At 35.5% G+C, this 27534-nt stretch overlaps 3 protein-coding genes and 1 long non-coding RNA gene across 8 annotated transcripts in view; 1 reads left to right on the top strand and 3 right to left on the bottom strand.

Annotated features, from left to right (window-relative positions):
- LOC143905771 (uncharacterized) overlaps positions 1-4400 on the bottom strand; it is a 5487-nt gene extending 1087 nt beyond the window's left edge. Inside the window, exons 1-3 of the mRNA XM_077421363.1 lie at positions 2034-4400; positions 373-532; positions 1-6 (exon numbers count right to left, since the gene is read on the bottom strand). The exon at positions 1-6 is cut by the window's left edge and continues 216 nt beyond it. Of these exons, the coding sequence (XP_077277489.1) occupies positions 1-6; positions 373-463 (97 nt within the window). The 5' untranslated portion in view covers positions 464-532; positions 2034-4400. The remainder of the gene's footprint in view (positions 7-372; positions 533-2033) is intronic.
- LOC143905765 (uncharacterized) overlaps positions 1-23811 on the bottom strand; it is a 52128-nt gene extending 28317 nt beyond the window's left edge. For 3 of the 4 annotated variants that reach the window (XM_077421354.1, XM_077421356.1, XM_077421357.1), the window contains exons 1-8: positions 23670-23811; positions 23141-23445; positions 22620-22984; positions 22287-22358; positions 21719-21781; positions 21439-21646; positions 21258-21349; positions 20049-20201 (exon numbers count right to left, since the gene is read on the bottom strand). In XM_077421354.1, coding sequence (XP_077277480.1) covers positions 20049-20201; positions 21258-21349; positions 21439-21646; positions 21719-21781; positions 22287-22325 — 555 coding nt within the window. In that variant the 5' untranslated portion in view covers positions 22326-22358; positions 22620-22984; positions 23141-23445; positions 23670-23811. The other variant, XM_077421355.1, reaches the window with a different exon arrangement.
- LOC143905768 (uncharacterized) overlaps positions 1-26534 on the top strand; it is a 57143-nt gene extending 30609 nt beyond the window's left edge. For both annotated transcript variants that reach the window (XM_077421359.1, XM_077421360.1), the window contains 4 exons: positions 23962-24382; positions 24487-24673; positions 24749-24940; positions 25042-26534. In XM_077421359.1, the coding sequence (XP_077277485.1) occupies positions 24229-24382; positions 24487-24673; positions 24749-24940; positions 25042-25642 (1134 nt within the window). In that variant the 5' untranslated portion in view covers positions 23962-24228 and the 3' untranslated portion in view covers positions 25643-26534. The remainder of the gene's footprint in view (positions 1-23961; positions 24383-24486; positions 24674-24748; positions 24941-25041) is intronic.
- LOC143905772 (uncharacterized) lies at positions 12113-19466 on the bottom strand. The gene is made up of 2 exons (XR_013259317.1): positions 16995-19466; positions 12113-16743 (listed from the first exon to the last, which is right to left on the bottom strand). It is a non-coding gene; the product is annotated as an uncharacterized LOC143905772 (long non-coding RNA).
- Positions 26535-27534: the final 1000 nt, after the last annotated feature.

Consider the following 27534-nt stretch of genomic DNA (forward strand, 5'->3'; position numbering starts at 1 on the left):
CTGCAACTGAAAGATAAAAATGAACATTTGTAAAGTTACACTACAAGGCTAATTCACCAATAAATTTTCGTAGTCGTTTTTCTTAGTTCCTTTTTTACAAAAATGTTTGTTTACAAAAACAATGTCTTAATGTCTTTTTACAAAAACAAACCTTGTTTGTTTACAAAAATCAACGAAAAAAAGAAGTGAGAAAACCGTGTGAAAATTCATACTGTAGATTTAAATGAGTTAACCAATGGACAACATTTTGGTACAACTCCAGTTATTTGCCATTTGGTATAAACAAATAAAAATTGAGTAGAAATTTTTCATTGGAATATGTAGGAGAATTTTTGCAACGATTGGTTGTATATTATATAAAAAATGTCTTACGATATAGGATATTGGCAATTTTTGTATCGCCAAAATTTCTTGACTCAGCACCACCAGACCACGTAAACTTATTGACCAACTCGTCAGTCATAATCTCCTTTAGAGAGGAATGTAAAAAGTCACGCAATTTTGAGCCTCCTAAACTTTTCAAATAATGATACTAAAATAATAAAATAATGTATGTTTCAATATTGTATCCATCAGGTAAAAATCAAGTAACTAATAAATATCTATTTCATTATACATATAATATAGAGATAATAAGAGAATACACACACACACACGCACGCACGCACGCACGCACGCACGCACGCACGCACGCACGCACGCACGCACGCACGCACGCACGCACGCACGCACGCACGCACGCACGCACGCACGCACGCACGCACGCACGCACGCACGCACGCACGCACGCACGCACGCACGCACGCACGCACGCACGCACGCACGCACGCACGCACGCACGCACGCACGCACGCACGCACGCACGCACGCACGCACGCACGCACGCACGCACGCACGCACGCACGCACGCACCCACGCACGCACGCACGCACGCACGCACGCACGCACGCACGCACGCACGCACGCACGCACGCACGCACGCACGCACGCACGCACGCACGCACGCACGCACGCACGCACGCACGCACGCACGCACGCACGCACGCACGCACGCACGCACGCACGCACGCACGCACGCACGCACGCACGCACGCACGCACGCACGCACGCACGCACGCACGCACGCACGCACGCACGCACGCACGCGCGCCCGCACGCACGCACGCACGCACGCACGCACGCACGCACGCACGCACGCACGCACGCACGCACGCACGCGCACGCGCACGCACGCACGCACGCACGCACGCACGCACGCACGCACGCACGCACGCACGCACGCACGCACGCGTGCGCACGCACGCACGCACGCACGCACGCACGCACGCACGCACGCACGCACGCACGCACGCGCGCGCACGCACGCACGCACGCACGCACGCACGCACGCACGCACGCACGCACGCACGCACGCACGCGCGCGCACGCACGCACGCACGCACGCACGCACGCACGCACGCACGCACGCACGCGTGCGCACGCACGCACGCACGCACGCACGCACGCACGCACGCACGCACGCACGCGCACGCACGCACGCACGCGCGCGCGCGCGCACGCACGCACGCACGCACGCACGCACGCACGCACGAAACTCGTCGCGATCGCCCCCGGCTTCAACCGGCCAATGTAATGATAATGTGCGTGAACGATTCAGTGGAATGCGGCCGGAATGTTAGTTTCGTTCTAAATACTGCTTGACCCTGCAGACCGGTACCTTGGCGAATGTAGAGATGATTGTAATCGCCCTGTAACGGCTGTTTATACACGTCAAAGATTTCCGAGCCCAAATGCAAGAACATGCTTCCGTCTGACCACTTTACGAATCTCGCGTTATACTTTGCTTCACCATTTTGCCCTCGTCGTTAAACGATTCCTTCCACCTCAAAATATTTTCAACCTTGAGTTTCAATCGAGCGCGACCGCCTCTATACTCTCCTCTTCCTCCTTTTTTTACTTCAAGGTTAAGTTGGACTTGTAATTGTAACCTGTACAAGTAATCGTAATACAAGGATAAAAATAAAAACACATACCTGCAGATTATTCGCGCCGCCTTGCTCACAGACCACGGACCACGGAGCTTTCCGTTACAAATCACTCATCCCTCACAATACACATTTTTTTTTTGTTAGATCCCTCGGATGAGGGACATTAAAGTGCCGTCAGCATCACCTTAAGGCTATATGACACTGTGTATATATGTATGAGTGTATGTGTAACTGTGTGTTTATGTCCGCGATGTAGTGAACTCGGTAATGCCGTAGGTGCGTAAGGCTAAAATCCCATGGTGCGGAATGGAAGTGCGGAATAGAGAATGCGTCATAGACACAGCCAATCAGAGCTATGCCGCGTCAACGCATTCTGCAAATGTCTCCCGCCCTGTGCACATGGTGCGTCATAGACGAGCAATGACGCATCCGGAATGAAAATAATTGATATAATAAACATTTTATTAAAATAATTCAAACGTTTTTATAAAAAATAATTTTTGTAATAGCAATAATAATTATTAATATAACATTAAATAAAATGTTATATTGAATATAAAAAAGTTGAAAACAATATTTTTAAATTTTTGAACTGCATTGACGCATTTTTGATCATTTTTCTGCACCATGTGAACAGTACGGTCAAAGACTTGCGGAATGCAAAATGCGTGATGCAACCTCGGCACAGTACTGTTGGTCTCGATCATACACGCTATACAGTATTGTTGACGTTTTTTGCTAAAACTGTTGTGTGTGAATACGGAAACCAAAATAATGATGGTTGAAGAGTCTATTAAAGTTTTAATGAATGAGAACTCTAATGCTCCGATTAAATACTAAGGTTATGGCTCTTTGATGCAAATCTTTAACGCAACTGCGCCACGAACGCATGCAGGAAAAATCGTAAACACTGCGGCATAGCTCTGATTGGCTGTGTCTATGACGCATTCTCTATTCCGCACTTCCATTCCGCACCATGGGATTTCAGCCTTAGGCCCAAGAAACTGCGCGGATCACTTCCTCCTGCGGCCACGATACACATTGACACGTGACAAGGTTAAAACAATATAGACGACATTCGATACGAAGTAATAACTCGCACACAACGCATCGAGATAACCAATCGGCATCGCGGAAAAGAGGCTTCAATTTTTCGATATAAATGAAATTCACTCAGTTAACACGCCTTTTTTAAAAGTGGACTAGAACAACACAAAGGCGCGCGCTACGCGCGCGCCATTTATTCTATTATTTTATTTATAATATATCACTTAAAAGTTTGGAAGTATTATAATTATTTAACAAATAAAAATATAAAGTCCATACTTTATTTAATAAAGCAAATCAATTTCTATAGCTTCCGCCATGAAATCTGGAGATTCATCTTCGTAGCTGACATAGCACACACACACACACACACATACACATTTTTTGATTATATATATTAGGTGCTGCGTTAAGGCAAGTCTGGCCATGGCAATGTCCACATACTGCTGAACATTTTAAACCCATTTAATAAAATGAAATAAAATAAAATACATAAATTTGGAATACTAAAATTTTTGTACGTGCAATGACCTTTAAAGCTCAGACACAATAAAAAAAACTTATTACAAGAATAAGATAAAGGCATAAAAGAATGCATCTCACTTCAGTACCCGTATACATTAAAAAGATCCAACATATGTCTTCTTCCTTATTTCTTTACTTTATTCTTTATTTTTCTCATTGTGTCTGAGTTCTAAAGGCCATTGCACGTACAAAAATTATAGTAGTAATCGCAAGGCCGTAAGAAAACTAACTAAACATAGTCAATAATTTTTCTTGCGGTCAAAGAATAATTGATTGTGATTGGTCAATTTTCTTACGGCCTTGCGATTACTACTAAAATTTTTGTACATGCAATGGCCTTTAGAATATTACATATATGATTTTGACATATGCATACTCGCCATATATCGGAATAATAAATATTTTAAAAACATACATGTGACGTTGTACCACGTAATTAAAATAAAAGTAATAAAAATTCATACATATATATATATATATATATATATATATATACAGGGTGCCCCACAATTGTTGGTACTTTTTTCATATTTAGATAGAGCGAGCCAAACTGAGTCGAAAAGTCATGTACCATTTTGCAATTTTCGCAATAGTTGACGAGTTATTAATGATTAAAAATCGACGTATTAGCCCGCCCTCCGCCAAATCCAAGCGCGCGGCGAGATGCGGCCGCCCCGCGGTCGGCGCGCGGGCAGTTGTTTACTACAAGCGGCGCGTAACGCCGGGCCCCTGTCCTATAAGCGATGATAGTTTCTCGCCTTTTTTAAATAGAAATAAAATTTTCTAACAACATAGAAATTTTTTTTGTGCGTACGTATGTACATATGTGTGCACATGCATACACCAGGAAAATATCAATTCTACAGCTTAAAAAAGCGATTACTCAATTTACCTTTTTTTTTAGTAAGTAACGGTTGTCTTTAAGCAAGAATATTTTCTTGATAATAGTCTTAAAATGTACAAATTTTAGAAAGAGTCTTTATTATGTACTCGAAAGAAGAATTTATACTCCTTCAAAGAACATAATAAAATTTTATCAAAGAAAAGTCAAAATAATAAATAAAATAATATGAGGACCCTCGAGATTAAAATAGGAGAAGGCTATGAGGGTCAGACGCAGATCACAATGCGTAATATCAGAAATAAGTGATTTATTCGTCGTTTTGATACATTACATCGATCCGTACGTTTCGGCTCAGTTTTGAGCCATCTAGGCTTCAGCGGTATAATAGTTACAGAAATTAAGTTACACGTTCTCCGTACCGTATGGTGAGTTTACTGATTCAAAGTATTAGAAACATAGACCAATTGACCCATATCTGTAAATTTGTTCAATTAATGTTGAGATATTAAAAAGATCCCTTAGGAAACTCACCATTTGGTCTAAAAAACGTGGAATACAGAGCCATGTATACATAATGAATACTCTCTGGCTGAGAAAACTTGACGATCTTTATCGACACGACACATGCACAGCAATGATATGAAAGGTCTTGCAAGAAGAGGCATGTCGTAGGTCAACACAACGGCGAGGATTATAACAAAGCACGATTTGACACCGTCTCAAAATGACACGGTTTTCTTGCATCATGCATATGTCACGGTTTTGAGCAAATTGTAATCCATGCTCATGAAATTTGGTCGTTGGCAAATCGGCGTTTTACTATTGGTACATGCAATATTGTGACAGTGTCAAATCGTGCTTTGTTATAATCCTCGCCGGTGTGTTGACCTACGACATGCCTCTTCTTGCAAGACCTTCCATATTATTGTGTGTCGTGTCGACAAGATCGTCAAGTCTTCTCGCAGAGAGTAGATATTCATTATGTACGCATGGCTCTGTATTCCATGTTTTTCAGACCGAATGGTGAGTTTCCTAAAAGATCTTTTTAATATCTCAACATTAATTAAACAAATTTACAGATATGGATCAATTGGTCTATGTTTCTGATACTTTGAATCAGTAAACTCACCATACGGTACGGAGAACGTGTAACTTAACTTCTGTAACTACTGCTGAAGATGGCTCAAAGCTGAGCCGAAACGTACGGATCGATGTAATGTATCAAAACGACGAATAAATCAGTTATTTCTGATATTACGCACTGTGATCTGCGTCTGATCCTCATAGCCTTGACTTCTCCTATCAAAATAATTAGCAAATTGAATTTTTGTTTTAATTTTGTATTCTTAACTGAAGAACTGAATAATTAGAATGTAGAATATTATTTATTTTAAGTAATATTATCAAGAAAACATTTTTTGTAAAGATCATCGTTACTTAAAAGAAGAGAAAACTGAGTAATTGGTTTTCTTAGCACTAAAATGATATTTTTTTACGTGTGCGTATACGGCACGCCATTTTACTATTTAATATCATTATAAAAATTCTATCAAATTAAATCGATACTTAAAGAAAAGAAATTATTATTATGTCTAGACATACTTATAATTTATCGAATTATTATTAAGCTATAATTGAAAATGCAGAATTACAATTATGTCTAGACAAAATATTAATTCTGAAATTATTTTACGTTATGACATAAAAAATTATTGGGAATTAAAATTATGTACATAATTGTAATTCCCGAATTTTACTTATGTACGCAATTTTAATACTTGAATTTCTATTATGTACAACACAATCGTAATTCTGGAATTACTTTTTTTCTTTTAGTAAGTAACGGGGTTCTTTAAGAAAGAATATTTTCTTGATAATAATCTTAAAATGTATTCATTACAAATTTTAGAAAAAGTCTTTATTATGTACTGGAAAAAAGAATTTATACTCCTTCAAAAAACATTATACTATTTTATCAAAGAAAAGTCAAAATAATAAGCAAATCAAATTTTTGTTTTAATTTTATATTTTTAATTGAATAGTTAAACAATTAGAATTTAGAATATTATTTGTTTTAAGTAAAGAGAGTGATGAGTGTATTTTAAGATTATTATAAAAATGAAATATTCTTTGCGAAGATGCGACCGTTAAAAGAAGGGAAATGGAGTAATTGGTTTTCTTAGCACTGGAATGATATTTTTTGAGCACTTCGAACAGTTCTTGCATTAAAATATTTTTATAAAGTGGATTAAACCTACTGGGGACACTACTTAAAAAAAATGCGCCATGCTATCTACCGCAAGGTGGTGTGGAAATGATAGCGCTCTATCATTTTCTTGCCACAGAAAAAAAAATTATTTTTTGGCTCGCGATCTTATATCGCGATTGCTATTCATGCACAATTCACGCGCAAAAAATATCATTCCAGTGCTAAGAAAACCAATTACTCCATTTCCCTTCTTTTAACGGTCGCATCTTCGCAAAGAATATTTTATTTTTATAATAATCTTAAAATACACTCATCACTCTCTTTACTTAAAACAAATAATATTCTAAATTCTAATTGTTTAACTATTCAATTAAAAATATAAAATTAAAACAAAAATTTGATTTGCTTATTATTTTGACTTTTCTTTGATAAAATGGTATAATGTTTTTTGAAGGAGTATAAATTCTTTTTTCCAGTACATGATAAAGACTTTCTCTAAAATTTGTGATGAATACATTTTAAGATTATTATCAAGAAAATATTCTTTCTTAAAGAACCCCGTTACTTACCAAAAGAAAAAAAGTAATTCCAGAATTACGATTGTGTGTACATAATAGAAATTCAAGTATTAAAATTGCGTACATAAGTAAAATTCGGGAATTACAATTATGTACATACTTTTAATTCCCGAAAATTGTTTATGTCATAACGTAAAATAAATTCAGAATTAATATTTTTTCTAGACATAATTGTAATTCTGCATTTTCAATTATAGCTTAATAATAATTCGATAAATTATAAGTATGTCTAGACATAATAATAATTTCTTTTCTTTAAGTATCGATTTAATTTGATAGAATTTTTATAATGATATTAAATAGTAAAATGGCGTGCCGTATACGCACACGTAAAAAAATATCATTTTAGTGCTAAGAAAACCAATTACTCAGTTTTCTCTTCTTTTAAGTAACGATGATCTTTACAAAAAATGTTTTCTTGATAATATTACTTAAAATAAATAATATTCTACATTCTAATTATTCAGTTCTTCAGTTAAGAATACAAAATTAAAACAAAAATTCAATTTGCTAATTATTTTGATAGGAGAAGTCAAGGCTATGAGGATCAGACGCAGATCACAGTGCGTAATATCAGAAATAACTGATTTATTCGTCGTTTTGATACATTACATCGATCCGTACGTTTCGGCTCAGCTTTGAGCCATCTTCAGCAGTAGTTACAGAAGTTTAATTACACGTTCTCCGTACCGTATGGTGAGTTTACTTCAAAGTATCAGAAACATAGACCAATTGATCCATATCTGTAAATTTGTTTAAAATTAATGTTGAGATATTAAAAAAAGATTCCTTAGGAAACTCACCATTCGGTCTGAAAAACGTGGAATACAGAGCCATGCGTACATAATGAATATCTACTCTCTGCGAGAAGACTTGACGATCTTGTCGACGACACACAATAATATGAAAGGTCTTGCAAGAAGAGGCATGTCGTAGGTCAACACACCGGCGAGGATTATAACAAAGCACGATTTGACACCGTCACAATATTGCATGTACCAATAGTAAAACCCCGATTTGCCAACGACCAAAGTTCATGAGCATGGATTACAATTTGCTCAAAACCGTGACAGATGCATGATGCAAAAAATCCGTGTCATTTTGAGACGGTGTCAAATCGTGCTTTGTTATAATCCTCGCCGGTGTGTTGACCTACGACATGCCTCTTCTTGCAAGACCTTTCATATCATTGCTATGCATGTGTCGTGTCGATAAAGATCGTCAAATTTTCTCGCAGAGAGTATTCATTATGTATACATGGCTCTGTATTCCACGTTTTTCAGATCGAATGGTGAGTTTCCTAAGGGATCTTTTTAATATCTCAACATTAATTGAACAAATTTACAGATATGGATCAATTGGTCTATGTTTCTGATACTTTGAATCAGTAAACTCACCATACGGTACGGAGAACGTGTAACTTAATTTTTGTAACTACCGTTGAAGATGGCTCAAAACTGAGCCGAAACGTACGGATCGAGGTAATGTATCAAAACGACGAATAAATCACTTATTTCTGATATTACGCACTGTGATCTGCGTCTGACCCTCATAGCCTTCTCCTATTTTAATCTCGAGGGTCCTCATATTATTTTATTTATTATTTTGACTTTTCTTTGATAAAATTTTATTATGTTCTTTGAAGAAGTATAAATTCTTCTTTCGAGTACATAATAAAGACTCTTTCTAAAATTTGTACATTTTAAGACTAATATCAAGAAAATATTCTTGCTTAAAGACAACCGTTACTTACTAAAAAAAAAAGGTAAATTGAGTAATCGCTTTTTTAAGCAGTAGAATTGATATTTTCCTGGTGTATGCATGTGCACACATATGTACATACGTACGCATAAAAAAATTTTCTATGTTGTTAGAAAATTTTATTTCTATTTAAAAAAGGTGAGAAACTATATCATCGCTTAGGACAGGGGCCCGGCGTTACGCGCCGTTCGTGCGTAATCATCGCCGTTTGTAGTAAACAACTGCCCGCGCGCCGACCGCGGGGCGGCCGCATCTCGCCGCGCGCTTGGATTTGGCGGTGGGCGGGCTAATACGTCGATTTTTAATCATTAATAACTCGTCAACTATTGCAAAAATTGTAAAATGGTACATGACTTTTCGACTCAGTTTGGCTCGCTCTATCTAAATATGAAAAAAGTACCAACAATTGTGGGGCACCCTGTATATATATATATATAGTTTATTAACTTTAGCATAACAGCCAGAAAGTGGACTTGGTTTACAATCATTTCCCTATTCATTCACACACACACTCCTTCTCATGCTCCTACATAACCTATTAAAATTTACAACTTTACAAAATTAAAAGATTACAAATTATGGCACATTTAATATTTGATATTTTACCTATTTATTTATTAAATCTATTTAACAAATCACACACACACACACACACACACACACACACACACACACACACACACACACACACACACACACACACACACACACACACACACACACACACACACACACACACACACACACACACACACACACACACACACACACACACACACACACACACACACACACACACACACACACACACACACACACACACACACACACACACACACACACACACACACACACACACACACACACACACACACACACACACACACACACGCACGCACGCACGGACCTCGATTCTTATTGAATCTTATTGCACTAACTACTTATCTCACAGCCTCTTTCACAACCTGTTGACTTTCTATATCTATCTTCTTTTTCTTTCGCATCCCTTTCCCTAACAACTTTTAGCAGTACCTCCGCTTTGGTGGTGTCCAATTTATCATTCCAAAGTTTTTCCAACCTTTCCTTACTATCCTTTCCTAATACTGTAAACCATTCCTTTGTCTTAACGCAATCTTCAACATAGTGGTTCATATTATCCTGGCCTTCATTACAAAAAATACACATTTGTTTCTCTTCATCTAGCCAATACCTGTTACCCGATTCTAAGTTCCCGCATCTTAAATTTAACAACGCTCTGATACTATTCCCGAGATCCTGCCTGTCTAAATTGTCCAACTTTAAATAACTTGGGCCTTCCAAATCCATACTTAGCTCCTTATATTTCTTGTTATACCTTGCATCTAAAATTCTGTTTTCCTCTAACTGCCTTTGTACATCCTCATCCTTCTTCCTCATTTCCTTACCTAAATTTCTCCCCTCCCTTCTCAAGGCTTCCACCGCCACAACACTCCAACCATTCCTATTAAAATATTTCTCTCTTTCCTTACCATACCTATCGTTCCAATCATTACTTTCTTTCTCCAGCCATCACTTTTTAATCCACCTATCCTCATTTGTTTCCTTGACCTTATCCTCAAATTTCATAGCCCTAATTCCCCAATATATTTCCACCCTTTAGTTTGTACTTATTTATCATCACTTCTTTTTTGTCCTGCTCCTCCAGTTTAACTACGGTAACCGTGCCACTTTTCCTCACTTATTACTTTACATCTTACACCTAAATTATCTCTTAAAAAATTTTGCGCCCACTCCTTCCAGTCTCTTTCTTGTTCTAAATTTATCCCTCTAATTACCACGTTATTCCTTCTATCTTCCTTTTCTTTATCTTTCATCCATCTCTTAAGCTTGCCTACCTTTATGTCACATAGCCCACCCTCACTTACCAGGGATCTCGCATAGCTACTTCCCCCTCTGCTCCTTCTAGAAAATCTGCTCTCACTAACACTTCTCTGGCTTTGACTTTCGCTTTCACTACCAATATCCGTCTCACCTCTCTCACAACGCTCTAACCTATTTTCTAATTCAAACAATTTATTTTCAATTCCCTTTAGTCTTTCCTCGTTTTTTCCTTCCTTACCTTTTATTTCCTCTACGTATTGTGCAAAACTTTCTTTTATCTCCTCAAATTTACCTACCTCCTTGGATATCTGTTCCCTCATTTCCTTTATTTCATCTCTCAATATACCTAAATCACGTTTCATCTCCTCTTCATCTCTAAATGACACTGTTTTACCTAACTCAAGTTTACGTTGTTTACTATCCGCTTTGCTGTCGATCTTGCTCCTACCTACCTTACCCGCCCTACCGTTATTACCGATATCGCCCGCGCTTCCCGCGCTCGTCGGGATACGCGACGCCATAACCTAACGGCTACCGCTCGCTTTTCCCGGCCAAAATACGTACAGAAAACGACCACCTCTGGGTCCGCCTCCACTCACCCTTATTCAGAGCCCTCCAAACAACCTATCCACTACTCTACGCTCACTTTCGCTATTCTCTATCTGCTCACAACTCGCTTAATCACACCGCACAATCCTTCCATACATCCGCTCACTTACACGCCATCTAACCAAGTCCAATTCATACATTATATTACAAATATGTTTTGTAATTTTATTGTTTTTGTACGAGTAACTACATTTAATGAGCAATAATAATTAATCATTATATATGTGTGTACATAATATAACTTTTAAGGTTTGTGCTGTTCATTATAATATTGTTGTTCGTACAAAAATAATAAAATTACATAGTAACATATTTGTAATATACGTAATTCGTCACTCGTCAATTTATTACAATACCAGTATAAATTTCTTATTATCTTATTATATAATTTATCCATACATTTATACATTTTTTTATTTATTTTTATAATACAAGTTTTCTCATTTTGTTACTGTATAATTGTTTATTACTTTTATTTTAATTACATGTCACAATATCACATGTATGTTTATAAAATATTTATTATTTCATATACGACAAGTACGCATATGTCAAAACATGCGCTTATAGAGTTCTGGTTAACCTAGTGATCCTAAAGCGGGGAGCACACACTTCTGCACAGCGCATAATGCGTAAGCATAAGAAAACTGATTGGTTTATTTCCTTATGCATATGTGCATGGATCAATCAATTTTCATATGCTTACGCATTATGCGTTGTACAGAAGTGTGTGCTCCCCGCTTAAGGATCTATCCAGACAAACTTGCATAAGTACATAAACATATGCATATGAAAATGGATTGATCTATTTCCTTATGCACATGTATATAAACAAATCAATTTTCTTATGCTTATGTTTATGAACTATGCAAGTTTGTCTGGATAGATCTTAAGTGCTGGTCTACAACCTTGCTTTAAAGAATATTTAAGCTCTAAACCCGTAAGAAATTGACCAATCACAATCGAACTTTTGTCTACCGGTACTGCTACTGATTGGTGATCTGAATCTAGCTTACACCCCACCTCCAATCTTGTCACTCTTTCACAAGCTTTTCTCTTATTACGTAATTGATCACTGTTTCCCACTTTCCTCCTGTAAAAGTCACCTCCTTCTCCTCATCTCCCTCCTATGTTCCGTTCATAATTTCCCACTTTTCCTCTTCCACCCATCTAATCAGCCCTTTCCCCTACTTATTTATCATTTTATCTTTCGATTTTCATTCAACTCCCTCTTCTTCATTTTTCAGCGCTCCTTTCTCCCCTGTTCTCGCATTGAAATCGCCCCCACTATCCACTTCTCCTCTCTCCTGACCTCCTCTTTTACCGATTTTATCTTACCCATTACCTTGTCCAAGTTGTCGCTTACGTAAACTGTTGCTAATCTCCATTCTCTTTCTTTCATCTTACTTCTCTAATCATTAAACCCTCCTTCTTCACCCATTCTTCTTCCTCTTCTAACTCTTTTCTGACTCCCATCATTATTCCACCTATTGTTCTTCCTTTTCTTCTAACTCTTTCTTTCTTTACACTCTGTATACTCCAGTTAAACTCCTTTGGCACCTTATTCTTCATCTTCTCCCATTTCTTCTGTTCCAGCCACGTCTCCACTAACCTCACGACATCCCACTCTTTTATCTGTTCCCAAAACCCTTCCTGTTTTCCCTTCATTCCCGCTACATTCCAAAAGCCTATCTTTAGGATTTCTTCCTGTTTTTTCCTTCCTTTCTTCTTTCTTCTCTTCTTCTCCCCTCTTTTTCCTCTTTTTCACTCATTTTTACTTTCCCCACTTTACCCTCTTTGATTTCTTTTCCCCCTCCCACAACCCTCACCACACTCCCTTTTTTTCTACTCTCCCTCTCCTCCCTCTTTTCTCTACCCTCCTTTCCCATCGTTTTTCCTCCCTCCCCACTACCTTTACATTTTATTTTTCCGTTTCCCTCTTTTCCACTCTTTCTCTCTTTCTCTGTTTTTTTTCTCCCCCTCTTTTTCTTGTTCTTCTTTCTCATTTCCTTTCCCATCTGTCAGGACTTTTTTCCTCATCCCAACTCCACCACTTCCCCTCTATCCAAATTTTATCGTACTTTATCCAATCTTCTTCTATTCCTTCTATCCCACCTATTGCTCTTCCTCATCTTTCAAATCTTTCTTTCTTTGCACCCTGTATCCTCCAGTTGAATTCCTTTGGCACGCTATTCTTCATCTTCTCCCATTCCTCCTGTTTCAGTCACGTTTCTACAAACCCCACGACATCCCACTTTTTTATCCTTTCCCAAACCCTTCCTGTTTTCCCTTCACTCCCGCTACATTCCAAAAGCCTATGTTTAAACTTCCTTGCTGTCCCTTCCCCTCTTCCTCTCTTCTATATTCATTTCTTCCCCCTCCCCTTCTTTTTCCTCTTTTTCACTCTTTTTTACATTCCACACTTTACTCTGTCTGACACCTTTCCTTCTTCCCCTTAGCCTCACCACACTCTCTTTTTCCCTAACTCTCCCTCCCCTCCCATCGTTTCTCCTCCCTCCTCACTACCTTTCTATTTCATTTTTCCGTCTGCCTCTCTTCTACTTTTTTCCTTCTCTTCTGTTCCTTTTTCTCCCCCCCCTTTTTTTTGCTCCTCTCTCTCTCATTTCCTCTTCCATCTGTCATGACTTTTTTTTCCTCATCCCAACTCCACCACATCCCCTTTATCGAAATCTTTCCGTACTTTATCTAGGCTTTCCTCCTATTCTTTCTCTCCTTCTCAGCTATCCTCTCTAAGCTTCATTGCATTTTTCTTTCCTTCAAGGTCATGTCATTCTCTATTCTTTCCATCCTCCCTTTCAACACGTTCTTCTTCTGCATTACCTCTCTTTTCCTTACTCTATATTTTAACCTAACTAAAATTATCTTCTCTTTCTCCGTCTTTTTTCCTATCTCTTTTACCTCTTTTATCCTCCCTCCTCCCCCATCTCTAGCCATAGCTTCTCTACCGTTTTCTTTTGCCTTCACTCTTCTACCTCCACCCCTTTCACTACTACATTGTTCCTTCTTCCGTCTCTCTCTTCTAACTCTCTCCACCTTTCTAGCTCTCTTACCTACGCTTCCATTGCTTTATCTCTTTTTCGTATTTTCCTTCCTCTTTCACTTCTCCCTGCCCTCCCTTCGTTCCTTCCATCTGTCTCCCTCTCTATACTCTCCAGTCTTCCTCTCAACTCTTTTATCTCCTTCTTCTTCTTTTTCTCTTCTTTATTTTCTGTAACTTTCGTAACTTAAGCACGAGATATAAAACCCATGAATTTTTGAACGTATACACTACCGCTCATTAATTTCAATATACCCCTATAATTGTTAATTTCTCTGTAAAGGATGGACATGATACGTGTGTTTTATACAGAAATGAATACATTTGCTGTTATAAACACTTTCAACACTTGCATTGCATTTTTACATATTATTTATATAAAAATGTAATGCATGCAAATGAAATGTTTATAACAGCAAGTGTATTAATTCTGTGCAAAACATGTATTATGATGTTCATCTTTTACAGAGAAATCAACGAATCTGTTATTCATTTAAAATGATACACCCTGTATATTGAAATTAATGTGTGTGTGAGGGGTAGTGTATATAAAGAAGTTAACTAATATATACATTTAAAAATATATTTGCAATATAATAAATATTTTTATAATATATTATACATTTCTCTATATTGTTCCTTTTCTTCTCTCCTTCTTTCTCTTTTTCTATCTTTATATCTTTCTCTCGTCTTAACCCGTTGTGGTCACATGGGGTCTAGTGGACCCCAGGCTAACTTTGCGCCTACGTATCTTCGAAGAGACGGTTTAGCATGGAACTTATGGCAGCATCTGTTGTTGTTTGAAGGTACTACAATAAGTTTCAAGACTTTTCGAAAGTCAGCAGGGCGCCTGTGCGTCTGTAGACATCAATTTGTACGGACGGTTTTTTTTGGGGGGTCCAGCAGACCCCGTGTGACCACAGTGTGGCAAAATCGAAAAAAAACGTGTGCTAAAAAATTTTTTTTTTTTTCGTTAAAGTGTGATTGACAACGTAAGTATTAGTGCACGTACTGTCATTTTTTTTTGCCACAAAATAATAGGTTATAACGTTTATACAAATGTCATATATTATCTGCGATCTCGAACGACTGCTGACTCTATACAGTAATACTGACTCTATAATATACAGTTTTTCTCATAAAAACAGTTTTTCACTTTATTTTACACGTTCAAAGCTGACCTATCTAATTTTACGAGTTTCATGAAAATTGACAACTTCAAACTGTAAAATAAATATACTTTTTTCAAAGCACGTTATAATACTATTTTTTTCTTAAAAGTATACTATTTCGAGAGTAAAACGCAGGAAGGTTTTTTGCTCTATCTCAAAAATTGAAATTTTGATGAATATTTTTGTAAAAAAAGGCAAATTTTTCGAAAATTTTTTTTCTCGCATTTTTTCAACATAAAAAAATTTTAGAAAGGAGAAAAACATTATTGAATTATAAAGAGGAAGTCTTAAACTAAATTCCAGTTTAAGGTTTGAGTCGATACATCAAAAAGAACGCAAATGGCAACTGTTTTTCTGCGTGGGGTCCATTAGACCCTATGTGACCATTACGGACCATTACGTTATTTTTAGGAGGTGTGACACAGTATTTTAACCCACAACGGGTTAAAATACTTTTTACTTTTTTATAAACAGCTTAAGGTATCGATACAATAAATGATACTATAAAAGCTACATTTGGATGAAACGATAACAATTTACACACTTTACCTCTATAATTATGTTAAAATCATCAGATGTACTGTAATATAATCGTCATATTTTTTTTACAAAGAAATACTAACGCAAATTATTCGGATATTGTCACTAAAAAATTAGATGAAGATAGTTTGTAATCATACAAAGATACTGTTTGGGCAATGTACACATCTTTTTAATTCACATATCTCTCATTTACTATAAATTCATAATGATGCATTTGCCATGAAATAGATACGTTAGCAACATTCAAAACCATCGACTGGAAAAAGCATTCCTGTTGTTTTATTCGTTGTGACGCATAAAATCGTATAATTTCTACACTCAGCAGTGAATTCACTTCAATTGATGCTATTTTAAGACAGAGTTCAATTCAAAGAATCCTCGTTGTTATTAAATATGCTTACAAAGCTTGTGAATAGCGCTAATTTCCCTGCCATGCGCATATCTTTCTTTTTCGTAGCTGTATCCTGATTAGGCATCACCTTGTCCGCAATATGCTTATAGACTTTTCCATTCAGCATTAACTTAAAAAATAAAATGCCGTCGTACCATCTGAAATCGTTATATATAATTGTCTTGGTATTATAATCAATTTTATAATAAGTGTTTCTTCTCCGATAGCATAAGCACAATTAATTTTAGAAAATCTAAATTATTTTATCTTTTTAAAAATCTATTTAAAAATTCTAAAAATCAATTTTTTTTTCTAATAATAGACAACTTGAATTAATTATAATTAATGTTTATAAGAACAATTTTATATTACTATTAAACGGAATGTTTATAGCACTAATTACACTTACATTTCCTGATTAGAGCTTATTATGGCATGTTGTATTTTCCAAATTTTACTTCCAAAACATAGAAAATACCTTCCAGCCTGTGACACCACGTATACGCTAACAAACCTGCACGGTATCGTTTTCAGAATGCAGTGTGACCTTTAGGATGTCAAGCTTGACGTGTGCGAACTTCATATGACCAATGAAAATGAACAACGCAACGTAGTTGCTCAGCCACTGTACCGTTAACCAGAGCTTTTTTAGGCTTATATTGCTCTGCTGCATACGAGGAGGACGAGACCGATGTTCTCTTTGGCCTTTAGGTCCCTGCGAACTGTTGTTAAACATGAATTCGTTGCAGTAATAATGTAGATATTTACATTAATAAGAAAATATTCAATTTTTTAATATTTTGTTCAATTGTATTATGTATGCACTTAATTATAGACATACGTTATACATCTTCGGTTCCAGCGGGAGAAACCAAACGTATGTTAAATAATTACGACAAAATAATGTAAATATCTATACATTATTACTGTAAGAAATTCATATTTAACAACAGATCGCAAGGACCTAAAAGCCAAAGAGAACATCGGTCTCGTCCTCTTCGTATACAACAGAGCAATAAGCCTAAAGAAGGTCTAGTTCACGGTACAGTGGCTGAGCAACTACGTTGCATTGTCGCCAATCGCAAATCGCTAATAACGTTGCTACATTACATCTGATGAAAGCTATTAACTCCCAGCACGTAACATGATACATACCGACAGAAAGTTTCTTCAACACCGCACCAATATTAATTTCTGCGTCCTTAGCGAACATCTTCGGTTTCTCGAAAGGAATAGCCACGTCACTTTTAATGGTTTCCCACTTTCCTTTGCCATCATCTTCGTCACGTTTAAAATACTACTGTTTAGTTTTTTTCGAGATTTTTCGAGATACAAAGATTACGTCTACCACTTGTTACTTCGGTTTTTTCGAGGTAAAGATACTACTGCTTAGGTTTTTTCGAGATTTTTTGAGATACATACAAAGATTACGTCTACCAGTTGTTACTTCGGTTTTTTCGAGGTAAAGATACTACTGCTTAGGTTTTTTCGAGATTTTTCGAAATACAAAAATTACGTCTACCACTTGTTACTTATATTTTTTTGAGGTATAATACTACCACTGTTTTTTTTTTCGAGGTAACAACATATACACTACTATGCGTGTACTTGGCGCCTTTCTTTACCTTTTTTTTAATAAAGGTAATTTTGTACAGATATCACGCCTTTTTGTAATATTACGCATTGTATAATAATAATCTACATCAGAATGATCAGATAAATCTACAGAAATACTTACACAGCTGTGTAACCTTGGCATATGTTATAAAAGGTTAATTATTTATTAAAACGTTTTTTGAACTAAGCGGCATTCTTATATATAGTTCCAAAAATATTTCAAGTTAAAGATATACCTATGATAAAAGTAGCGAGAGTTATGTAGAACATTTTAGAGTGATATTTTCTCGCCGCATATTATCTTACTGCACTCAAAAATTTTAAGAGATAAGACGTCTTTACATTTTTTTGTTATATTTGTGTTCTCGGTATATTTTACTAGACGCATGATTGCAGTTAATCTTTGGCTTCCAAGCCAAATATGCGACTATATACGAGTTTCTAGCTAATAATCATCAAAGACGAAAATAAACTTTTTAATACAACATCACGTAATAAGTGGCAAAATTGCTTATCAACGTTGTTCTCCGACAAACTTACTAATGAATAAATTGTAAAATTTTTCAATTTTTCAATTTTTCTCTACAGTATATGTCAAAGTAGAGTTAATTCGTGCTATGTAAAATTTTCTGCAGATTTATCGCATATATTATTGAGAGTTTTAATTTTAACTCTCGTAGCATCTACCTGATATGTTCCAGCTTAACTGACACGACATTCTTATATTTGACAAAATAAAATAGACATATGTTATAAAAAAAAAAATTTATTTCAAGTTTAAAAAATTCGATGTTTCTTGGGAAAAATGCAAAATTGATTATTTATGAAATTATTCAATCAGATGCGACATAACGCAATTGATATCGTTTATAATTGTTACATTATACAATGTTCAGGCACGATTGAGTTGTATAAAGTGCAAATGAGCCTTATAACGTTTCACATCATTGGGAAACGATTGTCATGGTTCACATTTATAATAGTGATGGGCATCAGCTTTCTTCGTTATCCATCGTCAAAATCTCCGCGCGGCGAAATGCCCGCGAAAGCGAGTTTAATAAGCCTGTAGCGAGTGATTCTTTCGTAAACTTTTTTAACATATGTAATATCAGTAAAACGCTAATCGTCATAGCAAATGAACAAAAAATAATATTTTTTTTTCAAAGTTTATCTCGCTCAAGAAATGAAAAAAGTTGATCATTGAAGTATCAATAACAAGTATCTTCTCGTCTTGATGAACGCGATTGTCTGAAAAGCACCATCGTCAATTTGCACAAGATTGTCCAGTCTCATGAAATAGACATGTTCCAAAAGCTCGAAATCTGTTTATACTGGCGCTCGGCTTAATTGTTAGTTTTACTTCAGTCACAAACATATCTTTATTTTCTAACGTAAGAATAATTTGCTCAGTGCCCTCTATTACCTGTATAAAAATTATACGAATTATAAGAAATATCCCTCTAATTAGAATTCCTACTCACGTTAATGCATTTGTTAGTAAATTTTCTGCACTTGCAAAAAAAATACATTATTTTTATAAAGTGATTTTATTGAAATAATACAAGACAACAAATAAAAAAAGTGAACAATCGAAGCAAAGAGGACAAATCAAGAAAAAACTCCCAGGCGTCTTTCTCTCAATTTTAATGAAACTTGATAGCTTCGTAGAGAGTTGAAATATTCGATATGTATTTTTTATTAGCAAGCAAGTGTTTAAAAGGTAAAATCACCCTTCAAAAAAATTGACCAAATTTTCATTTTTTGGCTATAACTTCTGAATAAAGAATAACAGTGTAATTTCATAAATTAAGTAAGTCCTAAATGCAAAAATTCAATCGAACTTTACCTTGGTTTCTGGTATAAGAGTCAGCCAAGTCATTGCAGGAAATGATAATCCCTCGACATGTACAAAGCTTGGAGCATTTCCTTTAACATATGTGGTATCGATTATAACGTAATGGACTTTACCAATATGCCCCAACATAAATATAGCCCATTCCTGAATCAAAAATTGATAATAAATTATTTTGTAATTACTACTATTTTGTGTGTGTGTGTGTGTGTGTGATGGCACAAAAATATTAGAAAAAGATAATATTTTGGGGAAATAATTATTCTATGCAATGTAACAAACACGTTAAAATTAATGTACATACATTGTACGAAGTACTGAAAGAAGATAATTTTCAGACCATTTGTTATAATTTTACGATTAGTGCATTTTATCTTGCGTACCACATCATCTCTAGCCTTTCCCACTACGGATTGTTCAGATTGTTGTGCCATGAGTGGTATATTTTTCATATTTGGCATATTTTTCGCAGTTACCCATCCATCATCCGAGTTTATGGGGCTTTCCAGATTTCAGTAAGTTATTGGGATGCCCGGAGTGTTTGCTACTGTAGGATACATAACGATCATTATAAATCCTGGAGATCAGATCGAATCGCACAGAGTCGGGTTGCTGGTAAAGTCCATGCACTGTCTTTCCATAAACGCGTAGTCTGGCGACACCACCGTTGGGGAAGATGTTGAGCCGCAAATGAGTAACACTTGGCTAATTCGTATTACATTTGACAAAGAATTTTTTACTAACTGACGGATAACCGGGTTATAGATTTGTCGTCGTGAGCAAATCTGGCCAGGCCTGAAAATGCATTTATCATATGCGACGAAAACAAAGCAAAGGGAACGCATTTTTTATACGTAGAAGAAGTTACTTATCTTGTAAAGATCAGTTTTGAAAATAAACTGCTAGAATATTGCAAACTGCAAAGGTGATAGATTGTAGAAATATATATATATATATATATATATATATAAATAACAGAATAAAATAATTAAATTGTAAAAATAATTTAAATGTGTTTCTTCATTTATATTCAATATTTTCAATTAAACACACACACACACACACACACACACACACACACACACACACACACACACACAGACATTAATTTAGAAGTTAACTTCATAAAAATTAAAATTGCAAAAAAATAAAAATTTCAATAATACAGATTTTATAATATAGTTGTATTTTTTAGATGCCTACCTCTGAATAAATTTGATTGATACGTTTCATCTCAGGCAAGGTAGCGTTTTGGCTTAATCTATCAGTCCGGTTTTGAATATGAACAGGTATAGCTGCGTAATAAATTAATTGTAATATGTAGAAATTAATATCAATTTCTCTAAATACATGAAATTCTAAAAAGTTATCTCAAATAAACAACCTCTCCTAGCGCTTTGTATGAAAAACTGGATCGGAAAATTGTTTGAAAAAAAAGCCGTGTCTATGCAAATAAAATCTATTTTAACGTCAGCTGCGAACTCGATAATCGCAAAATCAAGTTTTTTTTCGTGTCTACTTTTGGTTACCCATCCGTCCATAATTCGTTTACCAAAATTCGTAAAGCCCTCCTGTTGCACAGGTTCTTCTTCCTAAAATAAAAAATAAACAATAATGAATATATTAATATTGTGCGCATACTTCTTGCTATCAACACCACTTACCTTAAGTAAATTTTTGGCCACACCGAAATAATCATCAGTAGCAAATACAATTCTCGCACCGTTCTGGAAATTATCAATAAATATATTAAAATCTTCATCAGTTGCGGTTAAAGAAACAAGCAATTTGTTTTACAATGCAACATCATTAATCATTTGAATAACGATGATGTAAGAGAATATGTTTGAAAGAATCAATAAAGAAAAAAGAAAGAGAGACGGCTTGAAAATTCAATAATAAATCTAAAAGCATTATCGGTTTTATACGTTGTTGATAAAACAAATATTGTATTTTGTACAATCTATGTGTTAAAAATACATTGTTGATAAAATAAATATTGTATTTTGTACAATCACAAGAATATAATATTACTTAAGAATAAGAAATTTATTTAACAAAAAAATTGTTACGTAATTTTATAGAACTATATACCTATGCTATATTGTAATTCGGTTGATTAAAGAAAATAACTTCAAGGATCATTATGTATAATCAATTAAATTCTTATGTTTCTGTATGTATGTATGTGAATATGATTCCAATAATATCATATTTGAAGAGAAAAATTACCTCTCTAGATGACAATTCATACACTTCCCTCTCATCCATACCGAGTTCCTGTATATTTTTATTTATTTCTATCTGTAATAATATAAAGTATTATTTTTGGTATCTATTTATGGAGATCGTGTAGTTAAAAGTATAAGATGTATAAGAAATAGGAATAACGTCAAATTTCTTAAGAACACAGCAAGCTGTCTTGTGATAATGTAGACGCTATACTAATCCAATGTAATAATAAAAATTTGATATTACTTATCTATTTTATATATATATTTTATATATATTATTTAATATTTAAATTCTATTCTATATAGAGATAATAAACATATATATATATACCTTGTTCTTAATATAAATAAGTTGAGTAACTGTTTCGTTATATCACGATATAACAAAATGTTGCAAAATCATGTTATATATAAAGCCAGCTTTTGTGGCTTGTGCCGTGATTAATTCAACCTGTTCACCGTTCTCTGGATAGAATTGTAACACTGCTCTTGCGCTTCTTGACAGGCATGCATACAACGTTGAGAAGAAACGATATAAACGTTTTGTAGGATTGTGCAGTTTTGCTTGCATAGCACAACCACTGAAGCGCAGAAATACTGACAGCCCCATCAAACGTACCAGTTTTAAATGGCAATCATTGACCTATATCTCCCAAAATTAAGTCACCATCTAATTCTCTTTCATCACAGCTACGTCTAAAAATTATGTAATATGTTAATATGATTATATATCATCTTTCACGCAAATTTTTAGACAGCGTTACTAGCAACGTGCACAACTTTATTTGAGGTTATAATTGGGTACAACATTCATCGCACGATATTTATCTTAATTGCAAATCGGAAACGTACCTCGAGTCCAGCTCTTCTGCGATCAACGAAGTCGTGATCGAACGTGTCAGTCGTCACTTTCTGCCAAGCGTAGAGAACCTTCTGTTCCGGCAGCGGTGCAATGGTAACATGATGTAGGGATACGAAATCTCCAGATAAGAGCACGAAGCAATTCAAATTCAGTATATCGCCGGCACAATTATATGGTGTTACTGCCGTTTCGCGTACGCGCGTGCGGCTCGTGCAAACGTTATTCACGCGCGGCCGCAATCGCGCGGCAGAAACGCTTCGTGTGAACAGGCTCCTTGATCTCAGTATCCTCAGCTCTTTGCCGTCAATATAAAAATAAAAAATAATATAATAGGTTATAACCTGTATGTATAAACACTCACGTAAACGTAGTAAACAGTAAATAGGTTATAACCTGTATGTATAAACACTCTCGTAAACGTAATAATAAACAGTAAATAAAATAAGTATAATAGTAATTAATCGTCGCGTCGCGTAAAGAGTCACGGTCGGTCTCGCTCCGCGCGTACTTCGTACTTACCGTGTCTCTCGAGTGCTCTCGAGCACAGTACAGTAGTCTCGATCTCGAGAGGGGGTTTTATCTGTTACATTCCTCGGCTGAGGAAATAAGGTGCCTTGTACCCTAAGGTAATTAACACAAGCAATGTAAACCCAGTTATTCATTCACACTGCCACCATGATACACTTAAAATACCTTGATCTTTTTGATCCTTTACGAATCTTAAGCCTTGCAGATTGTGAATCCTTTCCGATTCCCAATCGTGCAGACCATTAATCCATAAGGATCTTAATCAGAAAAAATCTCTTAGCAGAGTATATATGGGACGAAGGCCGGGTCGGATGATTCGAACCACGGACTGCCACGAACCTTGGTGTTACTAATCATTCGCGTAGCCACTCATGGTGTTAGAAGACAGGTGTAACAGTTTCGAGGATGCGCAGTCGTCATTTTCTTTGACCAATCAGAACTTTATCCAAGATGCCAAAAGCAATATGGCTCCTGCTCCCAGTATTGTGAAGTATGTACAGTTAAAGGTTACATTGTGTGATATTAGATATTCTATTTTTGCGGAGAAGCTATGCCAACGTGCTGTGTAAAAAATTGTAAGAATCGTACGAATCATAATGGGACGAAAGGAATTAAGTATTTTACTTTTCCTAAAGAAACATCTATTCGTCAGCAATGGCTTAATGCCTGCCAAAGAAAAGAAACGGATATGAAAGTTGATTCGGGTAAGTTAATGTAAAGAAAATGATAATTAAGTTAATGTTTTAACTTCCAACTCAATACAATGTCATTATTGCATGTGTTATATTATGATATAATATGCTTACAGCAAGGATATGCGCAATCCATTTTGATGAAAATTGTTTGGTGCTTGAGAAGACAAAACCACGATTACAAAATAAACCAGCTAAAGAAGTTTTAAGGTTGAAACAGGGATCTGTTCCAACATTAAATCTAGAAAAAAAGCGAAAAGATATGTCGCAGAGCAAAGAAGACAACAAAAAAATTAAAGTACCGTGAGTATTTTAACATGTGTGTATCTATATATATAAATGTACAAATGAAATTAATGCCTTATAATATTCTTTCAGAGTTAAGTCATTTGTTCCAACATACACAGAACTTGTGCAATACGCACAACAGAAACAGCGTTTATCGCAGGAAGAAATTGTAATAAATGTGGAAACAAACAAAACACAAGATATGGAAGAAGTTGCAAAAAATATAAATAAAGCAGCTATACAAAGTATGGAAGAGCAAAATAAAACGGTGCAACAAGAGATGTATGTAATTAAATGTTTCTTTGAAATTATTATTTAATAGGTTCGAATCATATTTAATTTGTTAGTATGTATTGTTATGAAAAGTATTATGTATTTTACAGAATGCAAGAGACTGGCAATAATGCAAATGTTGATGTCGAAACGTTATTGATGCAATTAAGAAATGCAGAGAAACGGAACCAAGAACTCCTAAACAAAAATAAAAATTTTTTAGAAGAAAAAGAATTCTTAGAAGAAAATAATCAAAGTTTAAGTATACAAGTTACACAGTTGCAAACAGAAGTTGAAAAAATGGCAAAGAATAGGCATAAAGAGGCGGAAACAATAGCCATTGATGCTCTGCGTAAGGTATTTACACCTGGCCAGATTAAAATGGTAATGTCATCGACAAGGAGTCATGTCAAATGGTCAGCTGAAGATATTACATCAGCCATTTCATTAAGAGCATTAAGTCCAAAAGCTTACAGGTATTTAAGAAATGTAAAAAAATTTCCATTACCGTGTGCATCAACGCTGCAAAATTGGATTGATCGGTTCAGCGTTTGGCCTGGAATTTTACATGATGTTTTCAACATTATGTCGAGTATAGGACGTAATTTGTCAATCACGGAAAAATTAACTGTTCTTACCTTTGACGAGATATATATTTCGAATAAATTAGACTTGGAAAGAAAGCAAACAGAAAATTTATGGGCCTTTTAAAACGTGCCAATTTGTAATGGCTAGGGGTTTGTTTAAAAATTGGAGACAACCTGTATTTTATAATTTTGACGTAGCGATGTCCCACGACATTTTGTTCAGTATCATACAAAATCTTTATTCGATTGGTTATATTGTTGTGGCCGTAATTTGTTGGCCGAGAATTTGTCAACCGCGATAATGTAATCGGTAACTTTTTAATGTGTGCTTGATGACAGCGCTAATTTGAGCACGATTTTGAACATGCTTGCGTGACGCATATTACCGACGATGACTATCAAAATTTAATGTTATTGTATATAATTTGCTTATATGAGCTCCAATAGACGTTAATTTTATTAACTTGAATGTAACAGTTACCCTAAAGAAGACCAAGTAGGTCGAAACGTTGGCTACGAATTAAAATAGATCACAATTTAATGTAAAATTCTTTAATAATAATAACACGGAAAATATATAAATAGATATAAATATAATAGATATAAATGTAATTGATTTATTGAAATAGTCAAGTAAGAGGAAACCGAACCGCCATGTTCGTAGAAAATAACAACCGTGGATTAAATTTAATAGAGATACCACGTTAAAAAGAACGCGCCTTATTAAACTCTACCTCTTGTGTGGTGTAGAAAAGAGTTCAACTACGAGCAATGTTGTCGCCAACTTGACGGTACGACGCTCATTATGGCGATGTTTGCCGTCGACATTGTGTCGATTGTAAAACTCCATTTGTGCCACTAATTTATTATTTCCTAATTTTATTAATAAAAGAAATTTTTATATATTTAAAAATTTATTTTAAAATATATAGAAATAAAAAACTATTGTAATAGTATAACAAATATTATAGTCGCAATAAAGATTATCACAATAAAAAAAGTGTGCAAGTAGAAACTTGCACATTGCTTCCTTATAATTTTTAAATGTACAAATTATAAATTTGCACGTTGCTTAATCAACATTTTATTTCGCTCATAAAGCTTCCTCTATGAGGAAAAGCCAAATTAATAATAATTATGCATAAAAAATAGGTTTCCCTAAATAATTAAGCAACGTGCAAATTTATAATTTGCATACTTTCTTGCGTACTGATGTTCACAACCGTGTTGAACCAGGACGTCGGCAAGTGCGATACTTATTGCTAACGAGATTGGCACTGCTAAGAACTGAAAAAGAATGATTAAGGAAACTTTATGCAGATTGTTCTTGAACAGATATTCGATATGGCAAAAATTTGTGCCCTGAATTATTTATTTATTTAAAATTAATGGAGGGAGAGAGAGAGAGAGAGAGAGAGAGAGAGAGAGAGAGAGAGAGAGAGAGAGAGAGAGAGAGAGAGAGAGAGAGAGAGAGAGAGAGAGAGAGAGAGAGAGAGAGATTACATATTTATGCATTTACTATGAAATATTATTTTATTAGTATAAAAATCGAATCAAAGGAAAAGTAAAATGCAGAAAAAGAATAACGTTTTATTACGTATTAATTTTTACAAAATTTCTGTCTAACGCTGATGACATATGGCTTTATCATTAAAAAGTTCTAATTCCAGGAGTTAAAAACTCATAAAAATATTAAACAATGTAAAACATATGTCAGAAAAGTTTATTCACTATAATCCTCGATGCGAAAACATCGTGTTGCTCTTACTACAGTTTCTTACTACACTTGATGAGACTAACGCGATTCCTCAGTGTCACTTATATACATATGCAGATAATCAAGAGACACGGTAGTGTCTCGCGCCAAGTACACGCGGAGCGAGACCGACCGTGATTCTTTTACGCGACGCGACGGGTTGCGAGTACCCGAGATGTTGAGATCTCGATAACGAGTGAACGAATCAAGTTCTAAGTAGGCTTGATCGATAGCTTGGGGTCCAATTAGGGGGGGGTTTC

The sequence above is a fragment of the Temnothorax americanus genome, unplaced genomic scaffold, assembly GCF_048541705.1.
Source record: "Temnothorax americanus isolate GAGA-0224 unplaced genomic scaffold, ASM4854170v1 Scaffold67, whole genome shotgun sequence".
NCBI classification, from domain to species: domain Eukaryota; kingdom Metazoa; phylum Arthropoda; class Insecta; order Hymenoptera; family Formicidae; genus Temnothorax; species Temnothorax americanus.